Source organism: Neurospora tetraspora (assembly GCF_033439725.1).
Source record: "Neurospora tetraspora strain CBS 560.94 chromosome Unknown B0H65scaffold_2, whole genome shotgun sequence".
In the NCBI taxonomy this organism is placed as follows: Eukaryota; Fungi; Ascomycota; class Sordariomycetes; order Sordariales; family Sordariaceae; genus Neurospora; species Neurospora tetraspora.
Window position 1 is genome coordinate 2,233,962 of NW_026944384.1, and position 26,938 is coordinate 2,260,899.

Genomic DNA, 26,938 nt, shown 5'->3' on the forward strand with positions numbered 1-26,938 from the left:
CAATATTAAAGATTAAGATTGTAATTGTAGCGAATTAATCAGTTAGCAGCGAAGGCGATATTAGGCTGGGTAATTACGACAGCGTATATTATAGAGTCGACGACGATTTAATATTCCTAAATATTATTGAAAGAGGCTACGCTATCGTAGGGTATAAATTCTTTATTATTTATCAAAATAAAAAGCAAAAGTATAGGGATTCTTAATTAATCTAGCAATTTTATAACTATATTCCTATTAAAATAATTAAATACAACCTACCTCTCGATTTCGAATAATTTCGATATTTAAGAATTATTAAAAGTCTTTATTACTAGTAAGCTTATACTTCTCCTCCAACTTCTTCATAACCCGGGTAATTTTATTATATTATAATTCATTAAAGGCGAAAATAATATTATTGATGTAGTAGAAAATTAAAATTCTAATACCTTTAAAAATATACGGGTCTTCGAATAACGGTTTAAACCCTAGGTTTTTGAAGGTATTATTAAATTCTCGCTACTATAGTAAAGAAATATATCGGAGACTATAGAGGGCCTTAAGGAATTTAAGGATAGTATTATACTTTTAATAATTAGGGGGTATATATATATAAATCTCCTTATTAAAGTAGGCATTAACGAAGGTATTTATTGTATTGTATTAAATAAGTTCGAAGTTAAATTTAGTAGCGTATATAATAGTTAATTGAAATAAGTGACTAATTAACGTAGAGGTATACATCTTCTTATTGTAATTATATTACTAATCTCTTTTAATTACGAAGCGAACTTTTACTTTTAATAATCGACTATATTTATTATAGCTATATATATATATTTATATATAATCGAGGATTTAAAAACTTTTAGTACGGGGATATCCTTATTTAGTTTAACTTATAACTTTATTTCTTTATAGTTATCGAGATGTACTTCCTCTATTTACTTGAAGAGATTATTTAGATCGTAATATTCGAAATCGTAGTAAGTTTTTAAGATTGAGAGAAGGTTTTAACGTTTGATAAAGTCTAATTTACTACCTTTGGAGATTAAATAATTAATTTCTATCTTTATAATTATTTTACCCTACTGTTATTTTATTAGTTGAATGAATTTTTTAGTATTAAATGCGGCTTCTTGTAATTTAAAAATTAGGAAAGAAATGGGCTTTAGTAGGTCGGTTATAAACTTAGTAGTAAGGGAGGTTAGTAACGTATTTAGCGGAATAGGGTACCTAAATATAAAATTAATAAATATTTTACTCTAAGTAGTAAGTTCTAATAGCTTTAAACTGGTCTTGTTATTATTTTTTTAAGGTTTATTATTGAGAAATAATAGTAGGAGAGGGGTAAAATTGTTATTTTCTATATTTTAAATTGTATTAAAGGGTTCGAGATCTTATATAAATAATTAAGGAGGTTAATTAATTTAATTAAACAAATCGGCGATTTCGTTACTAATTAATTTTAATCCTTTTTTAAAATTATTAAGGTTCCTTAAATAGACCGAATCTTCGTTAAAGAGTATATTACGGGTATAGATAATATAATTAATTTAAAGGTTCTAAATTTAATAAATAAAAAAGGTAGCGTAGCCGATCAGGAATTTAATTTGGGTTTTTAATTAAAGCTTTTTAAACCGTTACTCTTTCTTTTACGTAATATCCGTTATTACGTATACTTTATAATTATAAATATATAGATAATTAAAATTAAATTTACGGGGCTTGGTTTATACCCTTTTATAGTAAGCGACGAAGGTATAGAATCTCTCGTATAGTAACTTCCAATTATAGAAATACTTAGGCAGTTAATTAATAAAATAAACCGTAGCGGAGACAATTTGGAGCTAGAAGTTATAAAGGAGGTTTACGCTATTCGTTATCATACGCGCCTTTTCTTTAATTATACCCCCTAAACGTTTAATACTACCGTTTTAAATTTGGGTATTAGGTATTAAGGGCTCGAAAATAATTAAGTGTATAATTAGTTTATCCTTAATGTATTAGCTATTAAATTCGTTATTATATTCGATATATTTAATTTTGATGTTGTATTAATAATTAATTATATTAATAACTAAAAAGATTTAATTCGTTTATTCGCTATATAAACGTCTTAAACGAATTTGATTTATTAATAGATAATAAATATAATGTATTTAAGACCTCCTCTCCCTTCCTTATAGTCGAGGAAGTTAATAGCGAGATATTCCCCTGGGCTAAACTTTTAGTCGTATAGTTTTTATTGGATTTATTATTTGATTTTTAAAATACTATACGCGTCGTATTAATAAGTAGCGGAGTTTCTAAATTTAGTACCTTCGACGTTATATAGATATTCGAAGATTTAGGGACCGTAGTGACCGAATCGTTATATATTAGAATTTCGCGGGCATTTTATATACGCAACGGCCAATAAAAGAATTAAAATAATTTTGACAAATAAAAAAGGTGGCGCGGTTAAAAGAAAGGGGTAGATATTTAAAGATTATTTAATAATAGATTTTTTAAAGGAAGTAAAAGAGTATATTGTCTAGTCGACGAAGGTAATTACTTATGGGTTTATAGTCTTAGTAAAGACCTTACTTTCGAAGTAGGCGGAGTAATATAAAATTTATAATAAAATTAGGGTAGAAGGCTACTTCCTTTAACTGCAATTTTAAGGTACCTCTTTCTCCCTATATTTCTATATCTATAATTTTAAAACCCTTAATAAGTATTTAAGAATCTCTAACCTAAACGCAATCCTTTAGGGACGCTGCTTAAAATAATAAAAAACGATTAATTTTATTAAAAAGATAAATAAAAGACCTAGAATCGAAAATTATAAAGTTCTTAAGCGGGTAAATATTACCCTTATTATTCGCGTTCAAAGTACCTTATTTAATAAAAAATATTAAATTATAAGTACCGATTTCTCGTCTTCTTTATTATCGCAACATAGCAATCTATATAGAGGTAATAAAGTAGTCCTATATTTAGTTCCTAACCTTTTCAACCTCTTTACTAATTTTGGGATACTTCTTAAAATTCTTATTAATAAGCTTCTAAATAGGGCCGCTTAACTTCTATTTAAAATTATCCCTAATTTTAAATATTAAATACTAATAGCACGTTATTAAATAAGAGCTTCGTTCGTAAATTTTACAAAGCGGTATAATACTTCCTTTCTTTTTCGGCCGTAAAGAATCTCTCGCATTTTTATCTACGTTATATTTCTTCCTTATATTTACCTTCCATTTTTTTATATAATTAGAATTAAGAATGTCCTTTTTATTAGACGTAAATTTTTATAAACTAAAGTAATTAATACCCTAAATGCTACAAATTATAGCCTTCTCAATATTAAGCAATAATATAGTATATTTTAATATATTAACCCTTTTAAAATTAACGGATATATCCTTATATTTTAAAGATAAATCTCCGAATTCGTAATCGAACTTCTAGGAATTACTAACCTAAATAAATTTATATTTATAAATTATATTAATAAAGTTAGTAAATTATAAAATAGGAAAAATTACTTTATTAACCCCGAATCGCTTACTATTAATAATAAGGATCTTCTAATCGGATAGCCACTTTTTAAAATCCTTAAGTTACTTCTTTATAATTTCTTTACTAAAGGTTTAATAATCTCGACGAACCTTAATAATTTAATCGATAAAGTAATAATTAATTTAATTCTTAATTTCTTTAAGTTAGTTGCGGGTAAATTTATCCTATTTAAAAAAATATTAGTATAATAGGACGCGACGTAAGTATTCATCTAATTGCGTACTTAAGTATTAGCGTCGTTAAAGTCCTTTTAATATTTATAATAGATATTATATATATTATTAGCTAAATCGAAGGCGGCCTTACTAGCAATTGTCAAATTGTTAAAAAGGTTAGTAAATATATCCTCTTTAATATTATTTATAGTATAATATTTATCCTCCTCTTCCTCTTATTTATTTTCCTCCTCGTCTTTATCGTCTTCGCTGGCGGCGGTCTTTTAGATTTTAATAGCTATTTTAATAGTACCGGCGGCGCCGTTAGCATTAATATTAGTAATAGAGGGCGTAATTACCATCTTTTTAACCCGGATCCCTCTATTAAACCGGACGAATTCCTTCTTAACCGCTAATATACGGATAATCGTTTATTTAATAAGAAAGAACTCCTCTAAATTAGGGGTAGGATTCTTTAAACCTCGGGTCTTCCCTTAAATAACTAGTTACTAAAATCCTTATTACTACTAACGAATCTCTTAAGAGTTTTATACTAATTGGGTTAAGCGGATAGGGAGTTGAGGATGACTATTACAACCTTATCGGTGGATTCCTTAGAAAGAGATATAGCTAATGTTATTAATTTTATAGGGATATTACTTATACTCGTCGCGTTATCGTTAAATACGCAAATCAGACTATTAATTATCAAATATAACTATACAGAATTAATTAATTAAAGAGTGTATATAATTAATTCGAGCTGTATGCAATAGAGGGTTTAGGAGGTGCTGGGGTAACCCAGATATGCCCAGAAATCAGGTAATATCAGGGGGCTGGGCAGCTAACCCACATAGACTTTAGCCAGAATCCCAGAAATCCACCCTCTACTCTGACATCTAGGGCCAGTTACCTGTTAAGCGCTGCATCCACTTGGACAGGGGCTCAACCTTCCAAAGAAGTGATATCGCAAGAACAATGGTCAGGATCTCAACCTCTCCTCCTTACCAGCAGAAAATTCAAACACACCTTGAAAGTCATCCGAACTTTGCAATATAACTTCCCACAAACATCGTGTGTCTCTCCCATCCTGCACAAGCTCCAGGGTCAACGAAAATGCCCAAACCCACGGATATCATCCCAAAAGGGAAAACGTAAACGAGAGAACGATCCAGGCCCACAAATGTCCCTCACTCTCACAGTATGCTTCGAGGGTTGCACCGTGACGCCCCTCGGGCCCGACGATACGGCCCCCCCTCTCATACCCCTGTGTAGCTCGTGCCGCACCTCTTATCAGCCAAGCGAAAGCCAAGGCACCAGGGCCACCAGGGCACCATTCTTTTTCAGTGGAGACAAGGGCCAAGGGTCCTCGACGAGGGGGAAAACAGAGGACGAGGGGGGAAGATGATCTTCCCGCGATTCGTCAATTGCCAAGACGGACCCCCGGCCGCGGGCCATGGTACATACGCATGGAGAGGCTTTGGAGCCTTGGCTTAGGATTGGTCACTTGACGAGACAGAGTCACAATGGTGGTTGAGTGGGAAGTATGTACCTTGACGGTTGCGACGTCGCGGGCAAGGAATCTAGAACGAAGGATTGCTGTTGTCGGTGACCGTGGAAGTGTTCAGAAGGAGGTTGGATAGGAAAGGTATCCAGGATCATCGTATTCTCTTTCCCTGCCCTTGTTTGTGATGCGATTCCATAGCCCTAGCGACAACAGGCTGTGGTGGTGAACAAGCCACTCGCAGGTAGGCGAGGTAGGGTATCTACCATGAAATGCGAGCCGGATAAATCGACTGTGTGCCCTGATATTTCGGCGGTGTGGAACCTGTCTGGCCAATGAGACAGCCATGTTGCCGCCTGCTAAATCCTCACCAAAATGACATACGTACAACATCCACACCAAAAGTCGTTAGGATTCACACAGACGAGGTACTCTAATATATTAATTTATATAAGAAGGTATTGAAACTGTAGAGTTTATATTATTACTAGTATATATATAGATCTACTAGTATTAATAGTACTAATTCAATTAGAATTAGTACTATTACTAATATAACTAGTTAGAATACTATTAGCTAAACGGCGGCGGTTAGTAAGGGTTATACCGTTATGAAGGAGGAGGAAATATCCCTTAATACTACTATTAATATAAGGGTATCGCTATAAGCGCCGTCAATATAGGCACGCAGTACTAATATCCTTAATATACTAATAACAGTGGCGGTAGTAATTATTAGAGCTCCTTAAACTATACCTCTAATTATACCTCTCATTACCATAATTCCCTTAATTCCTAGAATTACACTTTCAACCTCTTTACTTCTAACCACGCATTCTCTACCTCTACTTTAACTTCTTACTCCCTTTAATTAACTAATACCGCCTTAATTATTCTCTTCTTCTTAAGAGGAAATTGTATTAAAACTTTAGGGAGCGCATTATATAAAGGATTATATTTAACGCTAGAGAAGGGGGCGGGAAGGAAGGCGGGTATAGGCTAAGCACCGTTACGAACCTTCTAACAATTTATAATAATTAAGAAGGGATTTCTCTTCCTACGTAATACTAACCACTCTATTAATAAAAACGTATTTAATTTCAATAACTAGTACTTATCTACTAGACTTTAAAATATAGTACCGTTAGTCCTTATAATATCAAATAACCCGTACTAATAAAATAAATTATATTACTTCGTAAAGTAAATTAAACACTTTACCTTTAAACTAGCCAAATTACATTGCTCTATCTACGGTTTAATATTATTATTTGCTAATTAGGCCTACCTTTAAAATAATTCAAAATTAGCGAAGCTAATAATAAACTTTAAGTCTGCCAAAGCAATATAGTTAAATTTAGCTACATCTTTCGAAATCTAATACGTATACTTAATAATAAAATTCTTCTTCAACTGCTTAAAAGTTTTAATAATAGCTCCTAATGACTAATTTAAATCGATACGATGATTCTTAAATAGTACTTTCAATACACTATAAGCACCCTCTATATAGGAGGTTATACGTATCCTAAAATTTCGGTATAACTTAATAGCAAAATAGGCGAACTTATATTGTAAAAATTGAATGAATTTAAAAAGAGGTAATTAATTATAACTATTAAAAGAAGGGTTAATAATTATATAAATAATAATAAATAAATATAATAAACGTACCTTTTCATTTAGGGAACTCCTTCAATACTACCTTCTATTACTTATAGAACCCCTCCTCTATATTAGAATAAACGACCGCCCTCTACAATACAAAAATCCTATCCGTATTATTAATTCATTTACAATTTAAATTATAAAGAAAATAATCGTTAATAGGCTAAGTAAAAAGATTCTTAATCCCTAATTCTAAATAATAATCGCAATCGTTTCCATTTAATAACTAAGTAGCAACTTAACAAATAATAGAATCTTTGTTAATGGGGTTAATATCTATACAATAATCTTTACAAAGGTAATTCCTATCGTTTCCTTTATTACCTAACATTATACCCTCGAAATTACCCTCCTACTTCTTTTTAACGTTAAAAATAACGTTCCTTATTACGCACTAAAAATAGATTTAATATTAAATAATAAGAAAAATTGCCTGATAAGCCTTCTTATACACTTTATCGTAATCCGTAACAATAATTAGAAGGTGAAGAATTTTATACTTTTTTAATATAGCCTCGATTTACTCAAATACCCACGTAAAGTAGGCTTTCTTCTTATTACTAAATAAGTAGTACCTAATATTAAAATTCGTATATATAACCGTTATACTACAAATTTAAAAGAGAAGCATATTGAACTTATTAACTTTATATGTACAATTTAAACTTATAACCTCTAAATTCTTCTTTAATTATTCAATATACTAAAGATAAATTTAAAAGATTCTTTCGATTACCCTAAACTCCTCGCCGTTATAATAGTAAACTTCCTTGAAGATCCCTTCTATTAATTATAATTTATTAAAGAATTATTAAATAAATATAAAAGTACCCACTTACTTTCTTTTATTAACCGCTAATATATTAAATATATTACATTAAATTATAATAATATTAGGGAATTCATTATAAATAATAAATACAATATTTAACGAAGAAATCTTTAATTACTTTACTAACCGAATAATACTAATAATTATTTCCTTTATACAATATTAGCAATAATTAATAATTAATAAATAAGGTTATTAAAATTAAAAGGATAATTATAATCTCCCTTTATAAAAGTAAATTACCAAGTCTTAATTTTAGTACTAAATTATTGGACTTAATATATATATTATATCATAATTATATATTTATAACGGGTTTACGAGTCTATACTATACTATACTAATATAGGAATATATATATGGGTAATATATACTATAAATATATGCCCTATATTTTTGGTTGAATTTATTCGATTTTATTCGATTAAATATTCATGGTTGAAATTCTATCTTATAAAACCCTAACCCTCGTAGAGGGTGCATGGGTGGCCTGCACGGGTGGCCTAGACCGCACTGGGCGGCCCAGAATAGAATCGTGGCGTATACGGCACGAAAATGACTAGGGTAGACAAGGACCTTTGTTGACAAAAGAACCCTTTGTTCTTTCAACCTCGAAAACCTTTCGACTTCGGAAATAGATTTCTTAGTCTATTTTTGACGTACGGGACCGAAGGAACTATTTCTGGATTCTTCGGAAGACAAGAAATTCAACCATATAGTCGGATTGTTCACAGGACAACCAGAAGGCTCAGAAAGTCTATAAAAAGGAAGTTTCCCTCGAAGGAAAAGGAATTCTAGACAATTAGATATCACTCACTCATATCTTTACCAATCTACTACCTATCCACACAAACCACATACCATTCTATTTGTCTTTGAACGCTCTACACACCTATAACAACCACACACTCGATTTCCTACCAAGCAACCATCTTTTTCTACTCTCAAAAGATAGATTCTATCTTCTTCGTTATTCACCCTCAAGATTACTTTTTCGATATCTTAACTACCTTCAGCGTAGTCTCGGGAACCTTTGAAGACGATTTTACATAAATACTACCTTTTCTTACTAATTATAATTCCTCTTGATATTCACTACCAACAGTTTTTTTAAAGGAGCTTCAAATTACACTTCTTTACTCCGCACTTGTTTACTATAATACACTCAATATTATACTAACCAACCTACCGAATTACCCCTTCTTATTTATAATTACTAATACAGCATTTAGAAATACCGAACCTAATTTATCTAGCAACCTCACTATTATTTTTAACAACAATATCAACGTCAGTCTAATAACAAATAGAAAGTTCCTAAAGGGCAGGTTCGTCTTTACTAGCCTCTTTACTAATATCCTCCTACTTCTCTAATTCGGAAAAAGAGTTTAACAACAAAGAAGAGAACAAAGAATTAGATAGGGAATGACGACGACGGAAGGGAATAATCGCTAAAATAACTGGACGAGGAATTAAAGACGGCTTCTCTTCTTTAATAAACTCATTAATATCGAAAAACTCGTAATTATCATCGCGGGGCTCAGTCTTAATCCATTCGAAAGAGGGAATCGGGTTTAGGGCGCGTATAAGTATAGGCGCGAGCGCGAATATAGGGGAGCCCGCGGGAGAAGAGGCGGTCAAATCGATAATTTTAAGCATTTTTATAGCGCACAATCAATACTCATACTAAACGAAAGCCTCAATACTATACTTACTAACTATAATAATTATACGACGGCAACGACAATATACTCAATTACTTCAATTATTAATACTATTATACAAAAATATCACACGATATTACCAACTAACAAAATTGGCGGGCGCTAACATGGTCGCTCATAGTTGTCTCATTGGCCAGACGGCCCCCACACCGCCGAAATATCTGGGCACACAGTCGATTTATCCAGCTCGATGAAATGAAGGCAGGCTGTTGTACCATCATCATCCACTGCAGAGTGCAGTTCTGGGGCGAGCCGGATAAATCGACTGTGTGCCCAGATATTTCGGCGGTGTGGGGCCATACAAACCGACAGCCAAGCTCAAGCCAAGACCCCAGGCTTGGCATCAACTTCGCGCATCAAATCCTCACCAAAAGTCATCTTTTCGAACCACGACGAAGAGAGCTCAAAACGGGCTTTTTCGAAGCGCTCAATTGACATCTGACTTGACATGGATAAGGGCATTACAGTACCATGGGCGCGCGGTACTGGTATCGGCGGTATCGTGGTAGCGGTTGTTGAGTTTGGAGCTCCCGTTGTTGTGCTTCCAGCTGTGCCTCCCTTTGGCCTGACCTTGAGTTCTTGGAGTTGGACTTTTCAACGAACCGCCTCCTGGCTCGTGTACTTTATTTCCGTCATCGCCTCTTCCGCTATCGCCTCTTCCGTCATCGCCTCCTCCTCCCTCTGGCTTTCCAGTATTGCCGCGGTTGTCCTCTTCTTGAGCGCATCGTGAGAAGGATCACAGCGAACGTTGGTGGTTGAGCCGCGAAGGAAAAGTCATGACACCTCATCGGTCAGAGGGGTTCCACACCGCCGAAATATCTGGGCACACAGTCGATTTATCCGGCTCGTTCTGGGGACCAGAGAACCCCAAAATCCATCTCCCAAGGAACATAGCATTAACCCCAACATTTCTGTTGGCCCGCAAAGGACCTCTCAAGCAGTATCATCTCGTTTCATGAGCTCGCTTGGGAGAGGAGAGTGAGATGGAGTGGTGGCTGCCCAGCCTGCCCTTTGGTCCCGTGAGCGATGTCGCGGGGTAGAAAGCCATCAGCGGCACGGAAAAGGGGTGGAGGGCCCGCGGAATTGTAGGTACATACTGTGCCATGACGGAAGAGTGGGTGGCCTGTCAAAAAGGGATCTTGATGCAAAAGCACCCAAGATGAGGGGAGATGGGAGATGAGAAGGGATGGACAGCAAACCTCAACAACGCAGATCCCCCTTTCTGGCACATACACGTACCTTTCTTGTGTCGACGACTGCCAGTCGATTCTCGATTATCCCATCGTGCATCCGCGAGTGTCATTGCGGGAGGAGAAAGGGCGAGTTGTCCGCGAGTTGGCCATGTCCGTAGGCGGGGTCTCTTCCCCCATGCAACGGCACCGGCACAACACTTGGCGTCCACTTTCCCCCGGCCGAGCCTCAACTCTCCCGGGGCCCATGCCGTGTCGGTGAGGTCCAAAAAGTTTCCGAAGGACGATCCGGGGCTCTCGCCGACCGTGAGGACCAGACAAGATTGGTGCTTGTCAAGGCGCAGACTGGGCTTGAGTGCTTGCATTGATGCAATGGTACCTCAGGTGGGGTTGTCTGGGTTGCAAGGCTGTGACGAAGTCTGAAGTGTGACGCGGGGGGCGGTACGTACCTCTGCTAGCCTGAAGTTCATCGCGATAACGCAAGACTTGTTAGCGCTGTGGTCCCGCCCTCTGTTGGTGTTTTTGGTGGAGTCAATCTCTGTTAGTGCTGGCACCAGCCACAAATGCACCGACAACCTCGAAACGCAAATAATGCCATTCGTCGAAAGCCGTCACCTTTCATAGAAGAATTCAAAAATTATCGATCCATCGCATCATTGCCATTGAAAATTCCAGTCTTGTCCAGCGTGGAGCAAAGGAAGTTGCTGGCTGCAAAGACGGCATGCAAGTCACGTGTGCGAGTGTACATAGTACCTTCCCAGGACAAGATACCTCTGATCTCTTCTTGACATCGGACAAGTTCAATTCGTTGCAGTCCATGTTGCACAAACTGCAAGATGCCTTTTTTCAACATGGCAGCAATGACCCAATACGCCACCTTGAGCCGTAACGAACCAACTTACAGAGCATTCCCAACTCTTTTGCCTTGATTCCCCAGGAGTCTACAGGCAAGTAACAATGGAAGTCCTGATACGTATGTTGTGTGCTCATCGATTCCTATATTTGGACGATCAGATCGCCGCAAGGGTCGCGTAACCAATAACCCCGAATCAATTAATTTATTTCAACAAAGGTTTGGTGCAGGATGGACGGGATTTACGGTGATCATCCTGGAAACACTCATCAACACCGACGGGATGGCATGTTATTCGGAAGTGGAAGTGTGTTCCAACCCGTCAAACCGTCCCTCGGGGAACTCAGCAACACAAGAGGATAAGTGATATCTTGCGCGCCAAACGATACACTGGCTCAATTTGCAAGTGTCTTTGCGCAACAAATGTGACCGTGGGGATTATCCTCACCATCCACGGTGAGCGATGCCAGTCCTCCATTGGGCCAACGTGGGTGGAAGGATGATAGAAGACACCACACTTGAGGTGTCACTTTGGTCGTCACTTCTGGTGCGCTTCTCCCGTCACTCAACTCGGCCTCGCCGGTTGCGACGTTGACTGTTGGGTACCATCGTCCCGTCCCCCCGCGCCTCCGCCCCCGGCGCCGCCCGTCCCTACCACGGGTCCCTCCCGGAGACAAGACTATTTTGGGCTTTGAGCTTTCGGTGTCCTACCCGTTTGTGGAAGGCCGGCCTCAGAAAGGGAAACAGAAATCGCAACAAAGAAGACATGGGAAAGATCGTTGGCTTCCATGTTGCCATGAGTACTCAGACTACTGAACGACCCCGCCATGCCCGGTCTTCTCATCACTATCAACGCGGGACTGTCCATCGTGATGTCGGTTACCGTTCACGGTGAACCAATGGCGCCCCTCCTTCACACAGGTCAATACTCCCTCCCCCCTCCGGATGAAGGCCAGTGTGTTCAAAATCCAGACCACTCTGGGAAATCGAAATCGAGAATCGTGCCACTCTTCGGTATGGAAACCACGACATACGGATCTGTGCCGTCTCCGAATGCCAAAAGAGTGAACTCAGTATCCCAGAACATCCGGGATGTCTCGCAACCATGGCTTATTTCGACTACAGTATTGCTTCCTTCAACCGAAAAGTAAACCTTCTGTTTCCTCTTCACGTGCTCGTCATCAGAAAAAGTCATACACCATCGAGAGGTCCGGATACCTTTTGTCAGACACTTGTCTAGTCCTTGTGTCACCCTTCCCCAAATAGGTTCATGTTTATGCAGAGCAGCAATGCATTGAAAGAGATAGGTACATTACACAAGCCAGGGACACACCGAAGACACTCCCACATAATCAAAATAGGTAGACAATACTTTTCGGCAAGCACCCATGATGCTTACTGTACCATTCCAACACAAGATATCCGGAATGTCAGAATGACGTCCCGACTTTGTACGCCCTCGATCAAGCCACAGAGTGAGGCATCATTTCATAGTCACACCAGGGGGCAACCGATCATTCTTTCTTCTTCGACATATCATAGGCCCTCTCTAAACGGCTTAACAAGCAACACCCGAGCACAAGAAGATATTTCTAGCAGCACTCCTTTCACTCACATACCGGATGCTAAGCATCCCGGGCGTACAAACGACTGGACCCAATTTCCCGGGACGAAGATACATACCTCTATACATATCGGTTCGATTTGAACAACTGATATCAACAAGTGACATCTACAATCTTTCCCTTGTCCGTATCGTATCGCGATCTCTCGTACGCTTGTGAGCCCAAACGACGAACAAGGGAACTCCATCCATCAGTCACAAGTCTGATTCCAGAAATGTACCCGTATCTGTAACTGGCTCTTCTCTTCTAACCGATCTATGCGCCACTATTCAGGGTCCCATCCAAACCCCGAAATCGATGGGGGTCCAAAGCAAGTATCTAAGGAAGACAAGGTCAAGGACGGATGGGGCGAATGGAAAAGGGCCAACCCAGCCCCAGCCAGATAGGCTTGTCCTATCTTACAGCATCGATGCTAGAGGTAATCCTGAGCGCAGTCTGGGCGCAGGAGTTTCCGGTTCCCAGCTGGATGGTTCGGTATTCCCTTCCCCAGCGCCACCACCAGCATTTCTGAGAAGGGGAGGCAGTGGGACACTCCAGTCCAGTCCGGCCGGATGATCATGGGCAAGGCATGGATGGGGGTCTTTTTGCTCGGGCCAGACCATTAACAGCCGATGGCTTATGGGAGTCTTCTATTTTTCGGGGTCGTCGTCCACTCTGCCACTTTACACTAGCGTAGAATATTCTCAACGTCTTTTTTTTTCGTCGTTCGGACTCACTCCCGAATGGTTCCTTAACGAAGTTCCGATGTTAGTGTCGTGCCTATGCGCAAGCCACAGTTGCGGAGTTGAGACTTTGGAGGATATGGGATTGGGGATGATTGGGGAGGCGTAGAATGGCCTGATAGGCTTTCCGATGAACGGTCCGCCCGGACGTTGAAGGGTCCAACGGATCCGATACCACAATAACCTAGTTTTTCTTTTTTTTTCTTTTTTTTTTTTTGCGTTTCGGTCGGAGACATTTGCATTGGACTGACTGTCCGGAGCAATTCCGAGGAGAAGCAACGGTAAGGAAGGAGATTGTTGAGGGCGGCGCTTGGCTAGCTCGGTCGGTTGGAGTTGATAGCTTGCGCGATGCCCACGAGGTGCGAAGGTATTCCCGGATCCTGAGATCCTGGTGGTGTCAAAGCGTCGTCTAGTTTGGATTAGTACACTACCACGCCGGAGTTTCGACTAGAATCTGACGACTCCGATAAGGCTATCAGGAAATACATACCTCTAAACGTACAAGTGAATCGTGTGTGAATGATCTGGACCTCTTTGGACCCTTGGCATCCCGTATCTTGCAGCGAGTTGTATCATTTGGCGCCTTCCCCGGATCAACATCAAAGTCTTGGGTACTTTGTGCACATCCCAGGCCATTCAATCAGATCATACCTCTATGGCCATCCCAAACCGGTACACTCCGCTTATTTCTTCCGCATTTGTTTGCCTTGCAGCTGCCGTACCGCGGTGAAGAAAATGTGTGCAATTTGTATGATTCGGTCCTGCCCAACACCAATACCAGCCATCCTGGCCTTGTGAGGGCAGGACTAAACAACGACTTATCGTGAGGTAGATAGTGGAGTCGCTTGTTCGCTCATGCCTCGGTGTGGCGATGTTCTTTCCTCCCGTGTAAATTGAACCTCAGTCTTGGTTGCTTCCGAGGAAGCGACGACCTGCGATTGCCGAACAGATGGTTATTGTTCAGGAAGGAACGATCAATCGCTGACATGTGCGGAGTTTACTTAGGTAGTTCCTTCCACTTGCGATATCGGGTGATACGTTGAGCAAGATGTTGGGAAGGCAATGTATTGAAGTGAAGAAGTCAATCCACAAACACCATTTGCGAATAATTCGCAAAAGAGTGAAATGGCCGTCATCTGACAACGACCGGAACTAAACTCCGTCAACAGGTGTTTTTTTTTCTCGTATAACACTGTACGCCAAGTGTGTAAAACGTCTGGCAAATGCCGAGTCAAGGGGTTTGAATGGTGAAAGTACATCACCAAGTTTGATCACTCCCATATGTAAGTGAGATGTACATATGGCCTTGCTGCTGTTCCGATGTTTGCTCGAATTCCAAGTAACGAGTAATACTACGATTTGTCCAACCCGCCCTCGCCGCCGTTCAACGATTCACATCATCGCTTCCGCGGATCCAGGGCGGACTGCATCCGAGATGAGAAGACTGCAGGCAGGCCAAGGCTAAGTCCATCTCCGTTCGACGGGACGCAAGGGAATGTCTTGACAATACGTAGCCGGTAGTTATCCGGCCATTTTCCCACTTGGCTAAGAGCGAGGAAGGCACGCACTAAAAGAAAGACGTACATTGGTCTAACATTCGTCCATTTGAAGACCTCGTTCACCACGATACAAGTCGTTCTTCGTATCTGGACCGACGCCGACGACAGATCAAAAGGAAAGATTGACAGTTGAGGTTGTCGATCACAAAAAGCCAATCATCGTCATGATCATCAACGGGAGTGTGCGAGAAGCAAAAGCCGCTGACGAGATATGTGCCAAGAGTAAGACGTGTCTGGTTTGTCGCTGACAGAAAGCCTCCTGCTTAAACGCTTTGAAGGGCGCCAATCCTCGATCGTCGGTTTCCCCTTGGGGATTTACCCCTATTATGTGCAGTAAAGATCCGAGAAAAGGTGGTCGCATATCTGGCGCGCGCCTCATGTTGTTGTCGTCGTTGGTTGAAAAATCTTGAGTTTTGTTGAGTGAGCGAAAACGGCTCATCAGTGGGTTACTGACTTAAGGCAAGGACGGAATAAACGAGATGAAGCGCGAGTGCGCAACCCATCCTAGTAAAATGCCACTGCACATGGTGAAAGAAACTCAGGTGAGAAGTTTCGCCAGTAGACTCCCAGTCGTCTTGCACAAGAACCTGAGTCTCACAAAGAGATGTTCTAGGAAGCGGAACGGATCATCTACATTGTCAGTCTATAAGGATACGCCAATCTGCATAATGTTGCGTGTGTTAGAGTTCCTCGTGGATCCATAAATACAGGGAACATAAAAGCCAGATAACGAGAGGAAAACTTGACCTGATTGATCCGGCTCTAGCCCTCGCAGGTTTTTTGCTGCTCATGGTTTACATTAGCTTCGAAAGTCATTGGCGAGGATATCTCCAGGACCTTGGAGATGATATCACCCTCCAGCCTGGCTCCGGTCATCATTCGTACCTAGCATAGTGCCCGGTAATGGATGACACTCGAACTCTCCGCTCTCTCCATTAGAGTTGCTTGCCTCGTCCCGGGGTGGGTTATAGCCTGAGTTACCTTGTCAGCTTTGTTCAACGCCGCAAGCAAACGAACCAAGGAGATAAGACTTTTAGGAGTGTAAGAGCGCTTAGTACGGGGAAAGTGTAGAGGCAATGGGGTGAGATATCGAGGAGCTGGACAGCATGCAGATCATAGAACAGAACATATCCAGCATTGAATAAAGCAACAAACAGTAAGCTCAAGAGGCAACGAGACCGCCGACAAGGAGTAAAGATGACCCAAAACTCTGGTATGTAAATCTATAGGGCTAAGCAAACTTAACTGTGCTCGTCATCAAGCGATACCAGCGGCCGCGCATACCCTTCATCCTGGATTGACACTAGGCATGTTTAGACAATCCTTTAAGCCATGTGATCACTGGCTTGCTGTACCCTTGCGTTCCCAGGCCCAAGTAGTCTCCTCTGGAACTCTAATGGCCATTGGAACAGCCTCAGTTGTCGGCGTGATCCCCTGATGAGGGAGAGACTCTCTGTTCGCAAACCCCAAATGCCATGAAGCATCGAGAAACGAACCATGCCGTCAACCATTTTCAGAGCCCATAAAAGTAACCTCTGCTTGACTATCCAACGCCCTTGTCGTTCTTAGGGTGGTTGACTGGTGATCGCTGTCGAAGTGTTGTAGGCTGGCCCTTTCGCTGGTGAATATTGGGTTCGTTGCTTGGTGGCTTGAAAGTCGTGACGAAATCGTAGAAGGCGACGTAAGGTGAGAAGCAACCGGGGTCACTTCGGATGTCAGTCTAAGAACCCTGGTGCTTTATTCCCACAATGCTAATACAAGGCAAATACCCAAACGCCATTCGCCGTTCCAGATTTACAAAACCATCCTGCCAGTAGAACACCGAATTATGTGAAGGTTCCAGAACAGAGCAACGAAGATAGAACAGTACTAATTCGAAACTCAGTTATCGACGAACTCCTTCTGCTGGTAGACGCAAGAAACCATGGCGTGGTCACGCTCATAAGGCTCTGTAGGCAGTTGTTAGTTATTGGTCGCTTTATCAGCCGAAAGGTATACGGGTTAACGTACCAAGAGTCAACTGCTCCTTGGGGAAGAACTTGTCCTCGCGGAGCTTCTGGACTTCAGAGGCGAAGACCTGCTCGGGAGGAGCAGTGGAGTCAATGCAAGAAGCCTTGATAGAGATGAGAAGACCACCACCCTGCTTCAGGAACTGCTTGGCGTTGATACCGACAATTCTATCTTGTGTTAGTGTCAGGCACAGAAAGTCAAGGGTACGTAGAATTCAGCTTACCTAGCCTGATCGGGCTGGGCAACATCGGCGAAGATGACATCGACCATGGGGAGGAGCATGCGGTAAGCCATGGGCTTACGGGCATCCTCAACGATGGGGATGACGTTGGTGCGGCGGGTAGCCATGTTGATGAGATCACGGCCGGAACGGTGAGAGAACTCGACGGCGTAGACGGCACCAGTAGGACCGACAATATCGGCAACGTGGGAGACGGAGGTACCGGAGGCAGCACCGAGGTAGAGGACCTTGGAACCAGGCTTCATATAGATGGTTTCAAGACCACCGAGGATACCGGCAGCAAGCTTCGAACGGAAAGGGTTCCAGATCTGCAAAGTCCAATGTTAGTCTTTGCCCAAGGCCACAAGCGTAAAAGCCTGGAAAACGTACGCGGTACTCAGTCTTGGTGGAAGCGCCACCCTCCTCCTTGGAGGCGTTCTCGACAGAGATTCTCTTCTCGCCATAGACGGACTCGCCAGGGACAAGGTTGACGGTAGCGAGGAGATCCTCCTTACCACCACGGGCGACGAAGACGCCCTTGTGACGGTGAGGCTCGACGATGACCTTCTTGCCGGCAGCGCCACCCTTGGCACCACCGCGGGCACCACCGCGACCACCACGGCCAGGAGGACTAGAGTCGTAATGTTAGTCAAAGTCTTTCGAAGTCATCAGCATATTTGGATATGTAAACGTACCCGCCACGGCCACCGCCGCGAGGACCGCCACGACCACGGGGAGCACCACCACCACGGCCACCTAAAAGTCATTGTTAGTAAGGTGTTGTTGTTGAAGTGGTTGCTGTTGCCATCGCATGTAGGATCGGGTGCGATATGAAGTTCGACTGAAGCCATCATCCTGATGCGAGGGATCAAGAGGCATGCATAGCGACCACGGGGCGCAGCAGACTCGAGACAACTCTCAAGATAACGAACAGAAGCAACGACAAGACCGCAAAGACCCTTCAAGCGATGCCATTGAGGCCAAACTCACCACCGAAGCCACCACGGGCACCGCCGCGGCCACCACGATCACCACCACCGAATCCACCACGACCACCGCCACGGGCGCCGCCTCTGCCACCACGCTCGAAGCCCATTTTTATAGAATGTGTCGGTATTGATAAGTCGGAGTCGGGATAAGTTGCGATTCTGGGCCGAAACGCGTTGTAAGATCTGTCGTGCGAGGCACAATGGGTTTAAAGTTGTCGCGCGGCGCTGTCGAGAGACTCGGAAAAGATGCTGGAGCTGGGTGCAAAATTTCCTGGACATGGATTGAAGAGAAAAAACAGCGGGGCACAGAGTCTCATCGCTGGAGCACTTTTTTTTCCGGTCGAGGTCTTTTGCCTTGCCATTGGCTGTCGCCCTGGCGTGGCGGTCGAGGTTCTCCAACTTGTTGCGGAGGCTATCGTGCACGGCCGGCAGTCCAGGCGGCAGGCTGTTATCAGCGCTAGCACTTACTGTCCCCGCGTGCACGTGCCTCAGGCAAAGTGACGGTCCGCACGAGCCACCTGCGCAGTGCCCACAGAGCCCTAATCGCGAAAATCGGTTTTTGTACGCCAAAATTGGAACCCATCACCACCTCTGAACATCACACTTGGTCGATTCCCCGTCCTCTCATCGACAAGCAGGCAAGATGGTGAGTAAATCCCTGCGAAACCCGCCGAACGAGAGAATTGCCGCCGTTATTTTGCTTCAGGACAGTTTTCGGGCTTCTGCAGCCGAAATGACGACGAAATTCTCGACGGACGACAATCACGGCTTTGCGAGCATTGCGAGCACTTGGAGGAGAGGGAATCGCTGACCGAGTCTTGTTCAAAATCGCAGGTTCGGTACGCTGCGACTGAGATTGCCCCGGCTAAGTCCGCCCGCTCGCGCGGCTCTTACCTCCGTGTCTCCTTCAAGAACACTCGTGAGACCGCCCAGGCCATCAATGGCTGGAAGCTCCAGCGTGCTCAGAAGTTCCTCGAGAACGTTCTTGAGAAGAAGGAGGCTGTCCCCATGAGACGCTACGCTGGTGGCACCGGCCGCGCCTCCCAAGGTACGACTACTCGAGATTCATATGCACAAAGACACCCGAACCGGTACATCATGCGACAACGCCGACAATGGGGAGGATGAAGTGGTGGGGGATAGGGGAATTGTCAGCATGATGGGACCGCGACCGACCGACACGAAACCGCAATCGAATGGAGGACATGGAAGACACGGTGCTGACCGTTTCTCCGTCATATAGGCAAGCAGTTCGGTGTTACCCGCGCCCGCTGGCCCGCGAAGTCCGCCGAGTTCCTCCTCGGTCTCCTCAAGAACGCTGAGGCCAACGCCGATGCCAAGGGTCTTGACACTGGCAACCTCGTTGTCAAGCACATCCAGGTCAACCAAGCCCCCAAGCAGCGCCGCCGCACCTACCGTGCTCACGGTCGCGTACGTTAAACCCCGAGATACTCCCCGGTTTCTGCTTCTGCACCGGCAGGCAGACGACCCAGCCGGCAATGGGCTAACAGTTCGCGTTTAGATCAACCCCTACATGTCCAACCCCTGCCACATCGAGCTCATCCTCACTGAGGCCGACGAGGTTGTCCAGAAGTCCGAGGCCGTTGTCCGCGAGGATGCTCACCTTTCCTCCCGCCAGCGTGGCGCTCGCGTCCGCCGTGCCATCACTGCCGCTTAAATGCGCTTTGATAGCTAGGTGATTGGACGAGGGGATGTTTTGATTGAGGGCTTCACTTTTTTTCCGGAACGGTGTACGCGAGCATGGCATTTTTCGGGTCAAGGTCACGATTCCAGGGAAAAAGGGGTCGATCATGAATACTCAATAAAAGAATTTGAGAAAGCATGAAACGACGAAACAAGCAATCATTCAAGTCCTGGCGTAATTGCCAACGGGACGCCAAACCTAATCGCGGGTTACCTGGGCTCTTTGAGTGGCTGTGACGTACATGTCTGCCCCTGATGCAGAGCCGCATGATGTTCAGGTAGCTAGCCTTCCCGAAACGATACCCAATCCAGCATCTCCGAGTTCAGTTGGATGTGTCTTCTTTGCTGCGTGAGAAGTGATGCTTGAGCAGACACGGTTGCCATTGTGGTTCCGCCACTTTCGGTATTTTGGGTATATGATAGTCGTACCTCTTATGATATCATACTCCTTTGTATGAAATCTACATGTACAATAAGATTTTGGCAAATGCATATCGTGCCCCCTAAACACCCAGCGTTGCTCCCAATAACAGATCAGGGGCTCATATAGTCGTGATCATACACATAACTCAACAGATCCACCGCTAGTATCTGATTAAGGGTATCTGATTCAGGGAACCCTTCAGCCCTGCATCTCTACGTCTTCCCCCTCTCCACCTTTCCTTGCCCTTTGCTCAGCTGCCCTCTTTTCCATCTTCTTCTTGCCCTGATTAACCCAATCATCATACGCACTTCCTCCCGCCACAAGCTTCGCCGACACGACACCCTTGAGAATCTCTCCCGCAAACCCAACAAAGTTGTGTCTCCTCAGGGCATTCTCAAACCGCCAGGCCTCACGCTTGCGCTCCTCACTCGCCAGCAGATCCTCATCAGCAAACTCGCGCGCCCGGATCCGCAGGTCTCGAATCATAGCCAGCAGGTTGAACCGGATCTCGCTGGCATCGTACCTGGCAATGCGCCGCTGCAGAACGTCCATAACCTTCTGCGGGAAGTCCTCCTGGGTACAAGCGCCGTGGCTGATGGGCGCCGGCTGCAGGCCGTCGAGCTCGTAAAGGGTGCCGCCGATGGGCGAGTAGGCAATGAAGTGGAAGGCGTCTCCGTCCTCCTCGTCGGGCCGACGCTGCGTCTCGTCGATGAACGGGCTGCTGCGCGCAAACGAGTTGTGCGTGTCGCGGATCAGCTCCGAGTTGGAGAGCGCTTCGCCGCGGATCTCGGCCGGCAGCGCGATGGTGAACTCGCGGAAGTCGCGAAGCTTGTCGCCGATGTCGATGTACCCCGCATCGCCTTCTTGGGAGACGGACGGGTCGGCCTTGTTGAGGAGCACGCTCAGGAGCGCTTGCGTGCCGCACGCGTTTTGGATGGTCTGGTGGGCGAAGAAGAGTCGCTCGCTGGCGTCGTAGTCGAAGGTGCCGTCGAGAGGCTTGTCGGTGCCTCGGTATGGCTCGTTCGTCGGGTACTTGAAGAGGAAGATGACGCCGTAGACGGGGTGGAGCTGCGCGAGGGCGTCGGGTTCTAGGGAGAGAAGTTCCTCGAATTGGACGCCTTTTACGCCGAGGTTGGTGAGAAGGTCGGTGAAGACGCCCTTGAAATGATTTGTCAGTCATTCATTGTTTCTACAAGAGTTGCGCCCGCGTGCCGGAAGGTAACTCGAGGTGGACAAATGGCTAACATACCGCATCGGACTCGACTGTGGACAATTTGTTAGCGCTGGAAGTACTATAGCTGGCGTATCGCAGCCCAACTTACTGGTATTCCAACCACCACTCATTTTGACAGGAAGTTTTGCAGATACAAAAGGTGCGGTTTGTAGCCGTATGCGTTGGTGCTCGGTGGTATATTGGGAGGAAGTTACTAAGTTGTGGCGGGGCTTGAAGCTGTCCAAGAATCGAGGGGTATGTCAGAACCGCAGGACGGAAGGTTAAGTTGTATTTCGCTCGAAGACGTCTCAACTGACGCGTCGATTACAGGTTCTGCTCGTTACAGAAAAAAAATCCAGTGTTCTAACACCGTACGCCACCAACCCCTAAAATTGCAAATGTCACGGCGAAGGTTCAATGCGATGATGCAGCTCGCGGACCTTCGCCAACAGCGATAAGATAAGCAGGTTCCCCTTCTAGGGATCGATAGTTTCTGAAAAAATGACATTTTTTGCGGAAAATTTCAAATTTCAGAAATTTCATTTTTTTCAATGGCCCGTGCCCCCTCCTCTCCCCCCTCCTCTCCAACCTACTTTTCAATATTCTAACTTGCTTCCTCAAATCCCCTCAATACCAACAACCTCCTCGTTATGCCGCCTATACGTAACGTTAGAAACGAGGTTATCACTGTCTAATTTGAGCTTATTTAAGACTAGTCATATAACTCCCATTGTATGATATACTTACTACAATAACCGCTAAACCAATAATATTATTCGCTTACGCGCTCACCTCTAAAACTGTAAGGCATACCGCCTTTACGAGTTCCGCCAGTAAGTTAAGAATTATAATAATATCCACTAATACGTGATTTAATTAAACGGTGCTTAAAAGAAGAAAATTGACTAGTACATAATTGAAATAATATTACTAAATAGGCAGCCTTTCAACCTTTTTGAAAGCTCCCTATACGTACTTTTCTATACTCTATCGTACCTATTTATACCCCTTCTAACGTTACTGCTATAGTTAATAAGTAGTTTTCCTTTATTTATAGGTAGATAAAAATATAGATTATCGCTTAATATATACGTACTGCTTTTTATATTAATATTTTTTTAATGAATTTAATAATTACGCTAATTATTATATCGTTAATATTTCCTTTACTACCGCTAGCAGAACGTCTTTTTTTAAGTTAAACTAGTATATTGAAGTAATCGAGTATATTATTATAAACCTCGCCTGTATTATTTCGAACGTTTATAATAAAATAACTAATACCTTAATTAAAATTAATGGTTCTATTACCAATATATATACTTTAGCCCGGCGTATAATATTTGAACTTATTTAAGAATGGTTTAAAATATCCTTTGCAATTCTATACGATTTATACTCGTTATAGTTATTAATAAAAGATTTAATTAGTATCGAACCCTTTAAAGTTCTCGTATAGTAGACCGTAATTATTATAAACTTCTTCTACGCTTTTAAGCTATAGTTAATATACCTTCGCGGTTTAATAATAATTTATTATAATAAATTCGTTACTATCTTAACAAAGTAAGTTAGGGATTATCCTTCTATTATTTCTTTTATATTATAAATTAATTAAATTAATATAATTACCCAATAGGGATTATAGTATAGATTTGTATAGTCGATTTAACGTATTAAGTTAGTATTATAAACCTTCGTTCGATAAATACGTTATAATAATAATTAGTAGAATAAACTACCCCGTATTACTATTATAGGAAGAAGGGGCGATAACGAATTTATTAAATTATAATTTATCCTCGAAATTATCGAAAACGCGTAATACTAATACAATCTTAATACCTTCGCAAAACTTATAACGCTACTTTATAAAGCCTAATTAATATTAAAGGCGGATAAATTTTATATCAGTTACATTATCCGTCGTTAAGTTACTATCTACTCTACTTAGGAATAAAATAGGGCGTCCCTCTATCGCTATAATGATTAATATTAAAATAAACTAGTAAAATTATATATATTACGTAGAAGTAAATAATTAACCCTACTTAACTAACTAGGCTTCCTTTTATACTTCGAAACTACGGTAAAGAAGCTCGCCGCCGTTCAACCTCCAACTCCTAGAATTACTAGTACAATACTCGAATTCCTCAAATAATATACCTATACCTTACCCAACGTTATAGAGGAGCAGTTCTTAAGTAATTTCTTATCCTTTAGGATTTGTGAAGGTAAATACGTACTAAATTAGGATATTTAAACCTATTATAATTTTAACCTTAAGGAATAGTAGAGTATATTATTAGATAGCGGCTTTATTATTACTCTCTTTACTATAAGGGTATTTAGTACGCTAATTAATAGTATACTATATAAACGGGCCTTCTTTACTATAAACTTCTTAGAGAACCTAAAGCGTAACCGCCTTACCGCCGATAAGATAGATATAGCTACGTTTGTTTATATAAATAGGAAGAAGCTTAAAAACCTTTACCAATCTTTTACCAGCTTTATTATATTAGAAAGGGACGAGTTGCTATGTAAATCGAGGAGTAGCTATATAATTATATATAAGAGAGCAATTAAAACAATAAGAGGGAGGCGGAAGAGGCCAAAGAGTAAGAGAGGAGGCTATTCAAATAGGGGAAATAGTTATTCAATATACAGATTTACACTTTATATGCCAAAAATACCAGAAATACCAGAAATGCAGTAATCAACGTAAATACCAGAGCTAGCATTTATCGCTGGATAAATCGATTTTACATACGATTTTCACGATTGTGGCCAAAAAAGCAGCAAAAAAAAAACGATATTTCAGTCACGTGCATGAAAAATGGGAAAAGAAAGCCATTTTTTCATGAAATTTCGAATCGACCCCTATCCCCTTCAACTTCGTCACTGTTGGTCGCTTGATGGAGCTTGCCCCTGGGGACCGACAACTGCAAGAATTGCCTGGCAGCTGTCTGTCAGCTGGGAGGGCATTCCCCAAGCATCGTTCACAACTGTCAGTCCGAAGCTCAGGAAATGCTTTTGATCGTCTCTGCTCTCCATGGGAACAACGACGCCATTCCGAGTTAGAAACTCTTTTCCCCCTACTCGTCATCATCGCGACTCAAAAGCTACGAAGCAGACGATTCTAATAATAGGAGCATCTTGTCAGATATCGTCCCATGTTTTCAAGCGTTCGCGTAACCACCGACAGTGTCCCATATGGAGTTGGACACATGGACACTCGGAACGGGAACATGATCCACAATACAGCAGCCATGGATGGACAAGCCGAAAGCAACATCAAAAAGGACAAAAAAAGAACAAAAATTGTGACAAGAGTGGGATTCGAACCCACGCCTATTTCTAGACCAGGAAGCTCAGAAGAGCGAGTTCAAGTAGACCTGAACCTGGCGCCTTAGACCGCTCGGCCATCTTGCCGTTGTCGATATTGTGATTTAAAGGCAGAAGTAGTGCTTATAAGCAGCCACCGTCCAAAGGAGCCGGTGGATGTGATGGTGAAGTATGATTTGCGCGCATGCTGTGAGGAAAGTGCAAGTGGAAGTTGCCGACATATCAATCGTTACGATTATCTCCATTGTTCAGCTTCGGCAGGTGCGTTGCTCTGACAAGTTAGGAGCGACAATTAGGACACTCGGATGCGGAAGCTCAAGTAGACCTCAGCCTGCTCGGCCATCAAGGTTTTTCGTAAAGCACTTCTGGTGTACACTGTACTTCTGGAAGGCTTGTTGGCTGTCACGTCACAGCACGTGGAATTATGGGCTGACGGACGCATCCAAAAGGTTCAGACGAAAACAATAAGTAAGGTATTTAAGATGAAGAAGAACGAGGAAGCTAAGATACACGTGGGTGGGAAGGGGTTCTTATATGCAATGGCAGATGGGATGAAAGACCAAGATCCCAGATGGTAACACAAGGATCTGACAGGTACTGGCATGGGCAATTATTACATTAGCTCGGGACCTTTGGTCAACTTTCCTCAGTCTTCTTACTGTGACGGCTGGCACCACCCGTCATAGATCTCATTCACGAATGGCTTCCATACACGGGTGGCTTCCATCTGATTCACGGGTATAGTTCAAATGGCTCAAGTTCTAGCCTTGGCCCTGAAACCTTCGTCCCTTTCCAGAGTCAGTGTATAAAACCCAGTCCTCCCCATCGAGCCTTCCCCTTTCGGGGTTTCCTTTCGGGGTTTCTTTCCTTCTTCAACTTCTTGTCTTCAGTCCAAGTTAGCCATAGTTAGTACAGCCTTTGCACATCGTACCCATCCTTGACTACGCTGTGACACTTACATCAAAGTTTCCTCGCAGCATGAAGCTAACAAATCGGCATTGGACTGGATGCAAATTCGCCAGCGAACTTGACAGTTTGGACTGGATAGGGATGGGAGTGAGCGGACGGATTCAAACTACCAGTATTCGGTAAACAGCCCATTCGTACTATATAGTGCTGGATTATTACCTTTTGGTGCGAGACCTCATGTCGAGTTGTTTCCTAGGCGTCTTGACATCGGGGTCATCTCATGCAAAGTGGTATGTATAAAGGGTGGTCCAACTATGCTAATTACATGTAGTTTTATTGGTAGGTAGCTTGAACATCATCAGACGTTTTTAAACTTAACATGAGTACAGTTCATGAAATACTGTCATCATGTTTTTTAGCTTAGATCTTTGGAATCAGCCTTTACACTCTTTACCATTCTGTCAGACGTTCCTGGCCTCCCATCAAGCACATCTTCGAACGGAGAAAACCCTCAGGGTCACTATTCTTATCCGACTGAGCTTCAAGAGCTCTTAAGCAACAGCACAGCTATCACACGACCCTGTCTGCTTTGTAGTTCAGTCATTGACGCGCAAAGAGATATGAATGATGAGAACAACTACACAAAGAAACCGAAGTAAACTCGAGCAAAAAAACGGGTTCGTATAATGTAAGCCGGAAGCGAGGTATAATAACATCTGATCTAAGAAGTCAAGGAGAGGTAC

The 26,938-nt window shown here is 42.6% G+C and overlaps 3 protein-coding genes and 1 non-coding gene across 4 annotated transcripts; 1 reads left to right on the forward strand and 3 right to left on the reverse strand.

Moving 5' to 3' along the window:
- Nucleotides 1–17,305: 17,305 nt before the first annotated feature.
- On the reverse strand, nucleotides 17,306–19,037 carry B0H65DRAFT_456223 (Fibrillarin-domain-containing protein). Its single transcript, XM_062826277.1, has 5 exons — nucleotides 18,599–19,037; nucleotides 18,304–18,364; nucleotides 17,999–18,239; nucleotides 17,612–17,937; nucleotides 17,306–17,555 (listed from the first exon to the last, which is right to left on the reverse strand). Exons 1-5 carry the CDS (start codon nucleotides 18,702–18,704, stop codon nucleotides 17,360–17,362), a joined length of 930 nt encoding a protein of 309 aa, XP_062684174.1. The 5' UTR covers nucleotides 18,705–19,037; the 3' UTR covers nucleotides 17,306–17,359.
- Nucleotides 19,038–19,240: 203 nt separating this feature from the next.
- On the forward strand, nucleotides 19,241–20,275 carry B0H65DRAFT_419045 (60S ribosomal protein L17; the record flags this gene model as incomplete). The annotated part of the gene is made up of 4 exons (XM_062824177.1): nucleotides 19,241–19,288; nucleotides 19,396–19,645; nucleotides 19,841–20,028; nucleotides 20,120–20,275. 4 exons carry the CDS (start codon nucleotides 19,241–19,243, stop codon nucleotides 20,273–20,275), a joined length of 642 nt encoding a protein of 213 aa, XP_062684175.1.
- A 391-nt stretch (nucleotides 20,276–20,666) lies between these two features.
- B0H65DRAFT_101885 (ubiquitin carboxyl-terminal hydrolase) lies at nucleotides 20,667–22,173 on the reverse strand. Its single transcript, XM_062820448.1, has 3 exons — nucleotides 22,048–22,173; nucleotides 21,975–21,988; nucleotides 20,667–21,883 (listed from the first exon to the last, which is right to left on the reverse strand). The coding sequence occupies exons 1-3, from the start codon at nucleotides 22,067–22,069 to the stop codon at nucleotides 20,924–20,926; spliced, it is 996 nt and encodes a 331-aa protein (XP_062684176.1). The 5' UTR covers nucleotides 22,070–22,173; the 3' UTR covers nucleotides 20,667–20,923.
- Nucleotides 22,174–25,265: 3,092 nt separating this feature from the next.
- On the reverse strand, nucleotides 25,266–25,373 carry B0H65DRAFT_t135. Its single transcript has one exon. It is a non-coding gene; the product is annotated as a tRNA-Leu (tRNA).
- Nucleotides 25,374–26,938: the final 1,565 nt, after the last annotated feature.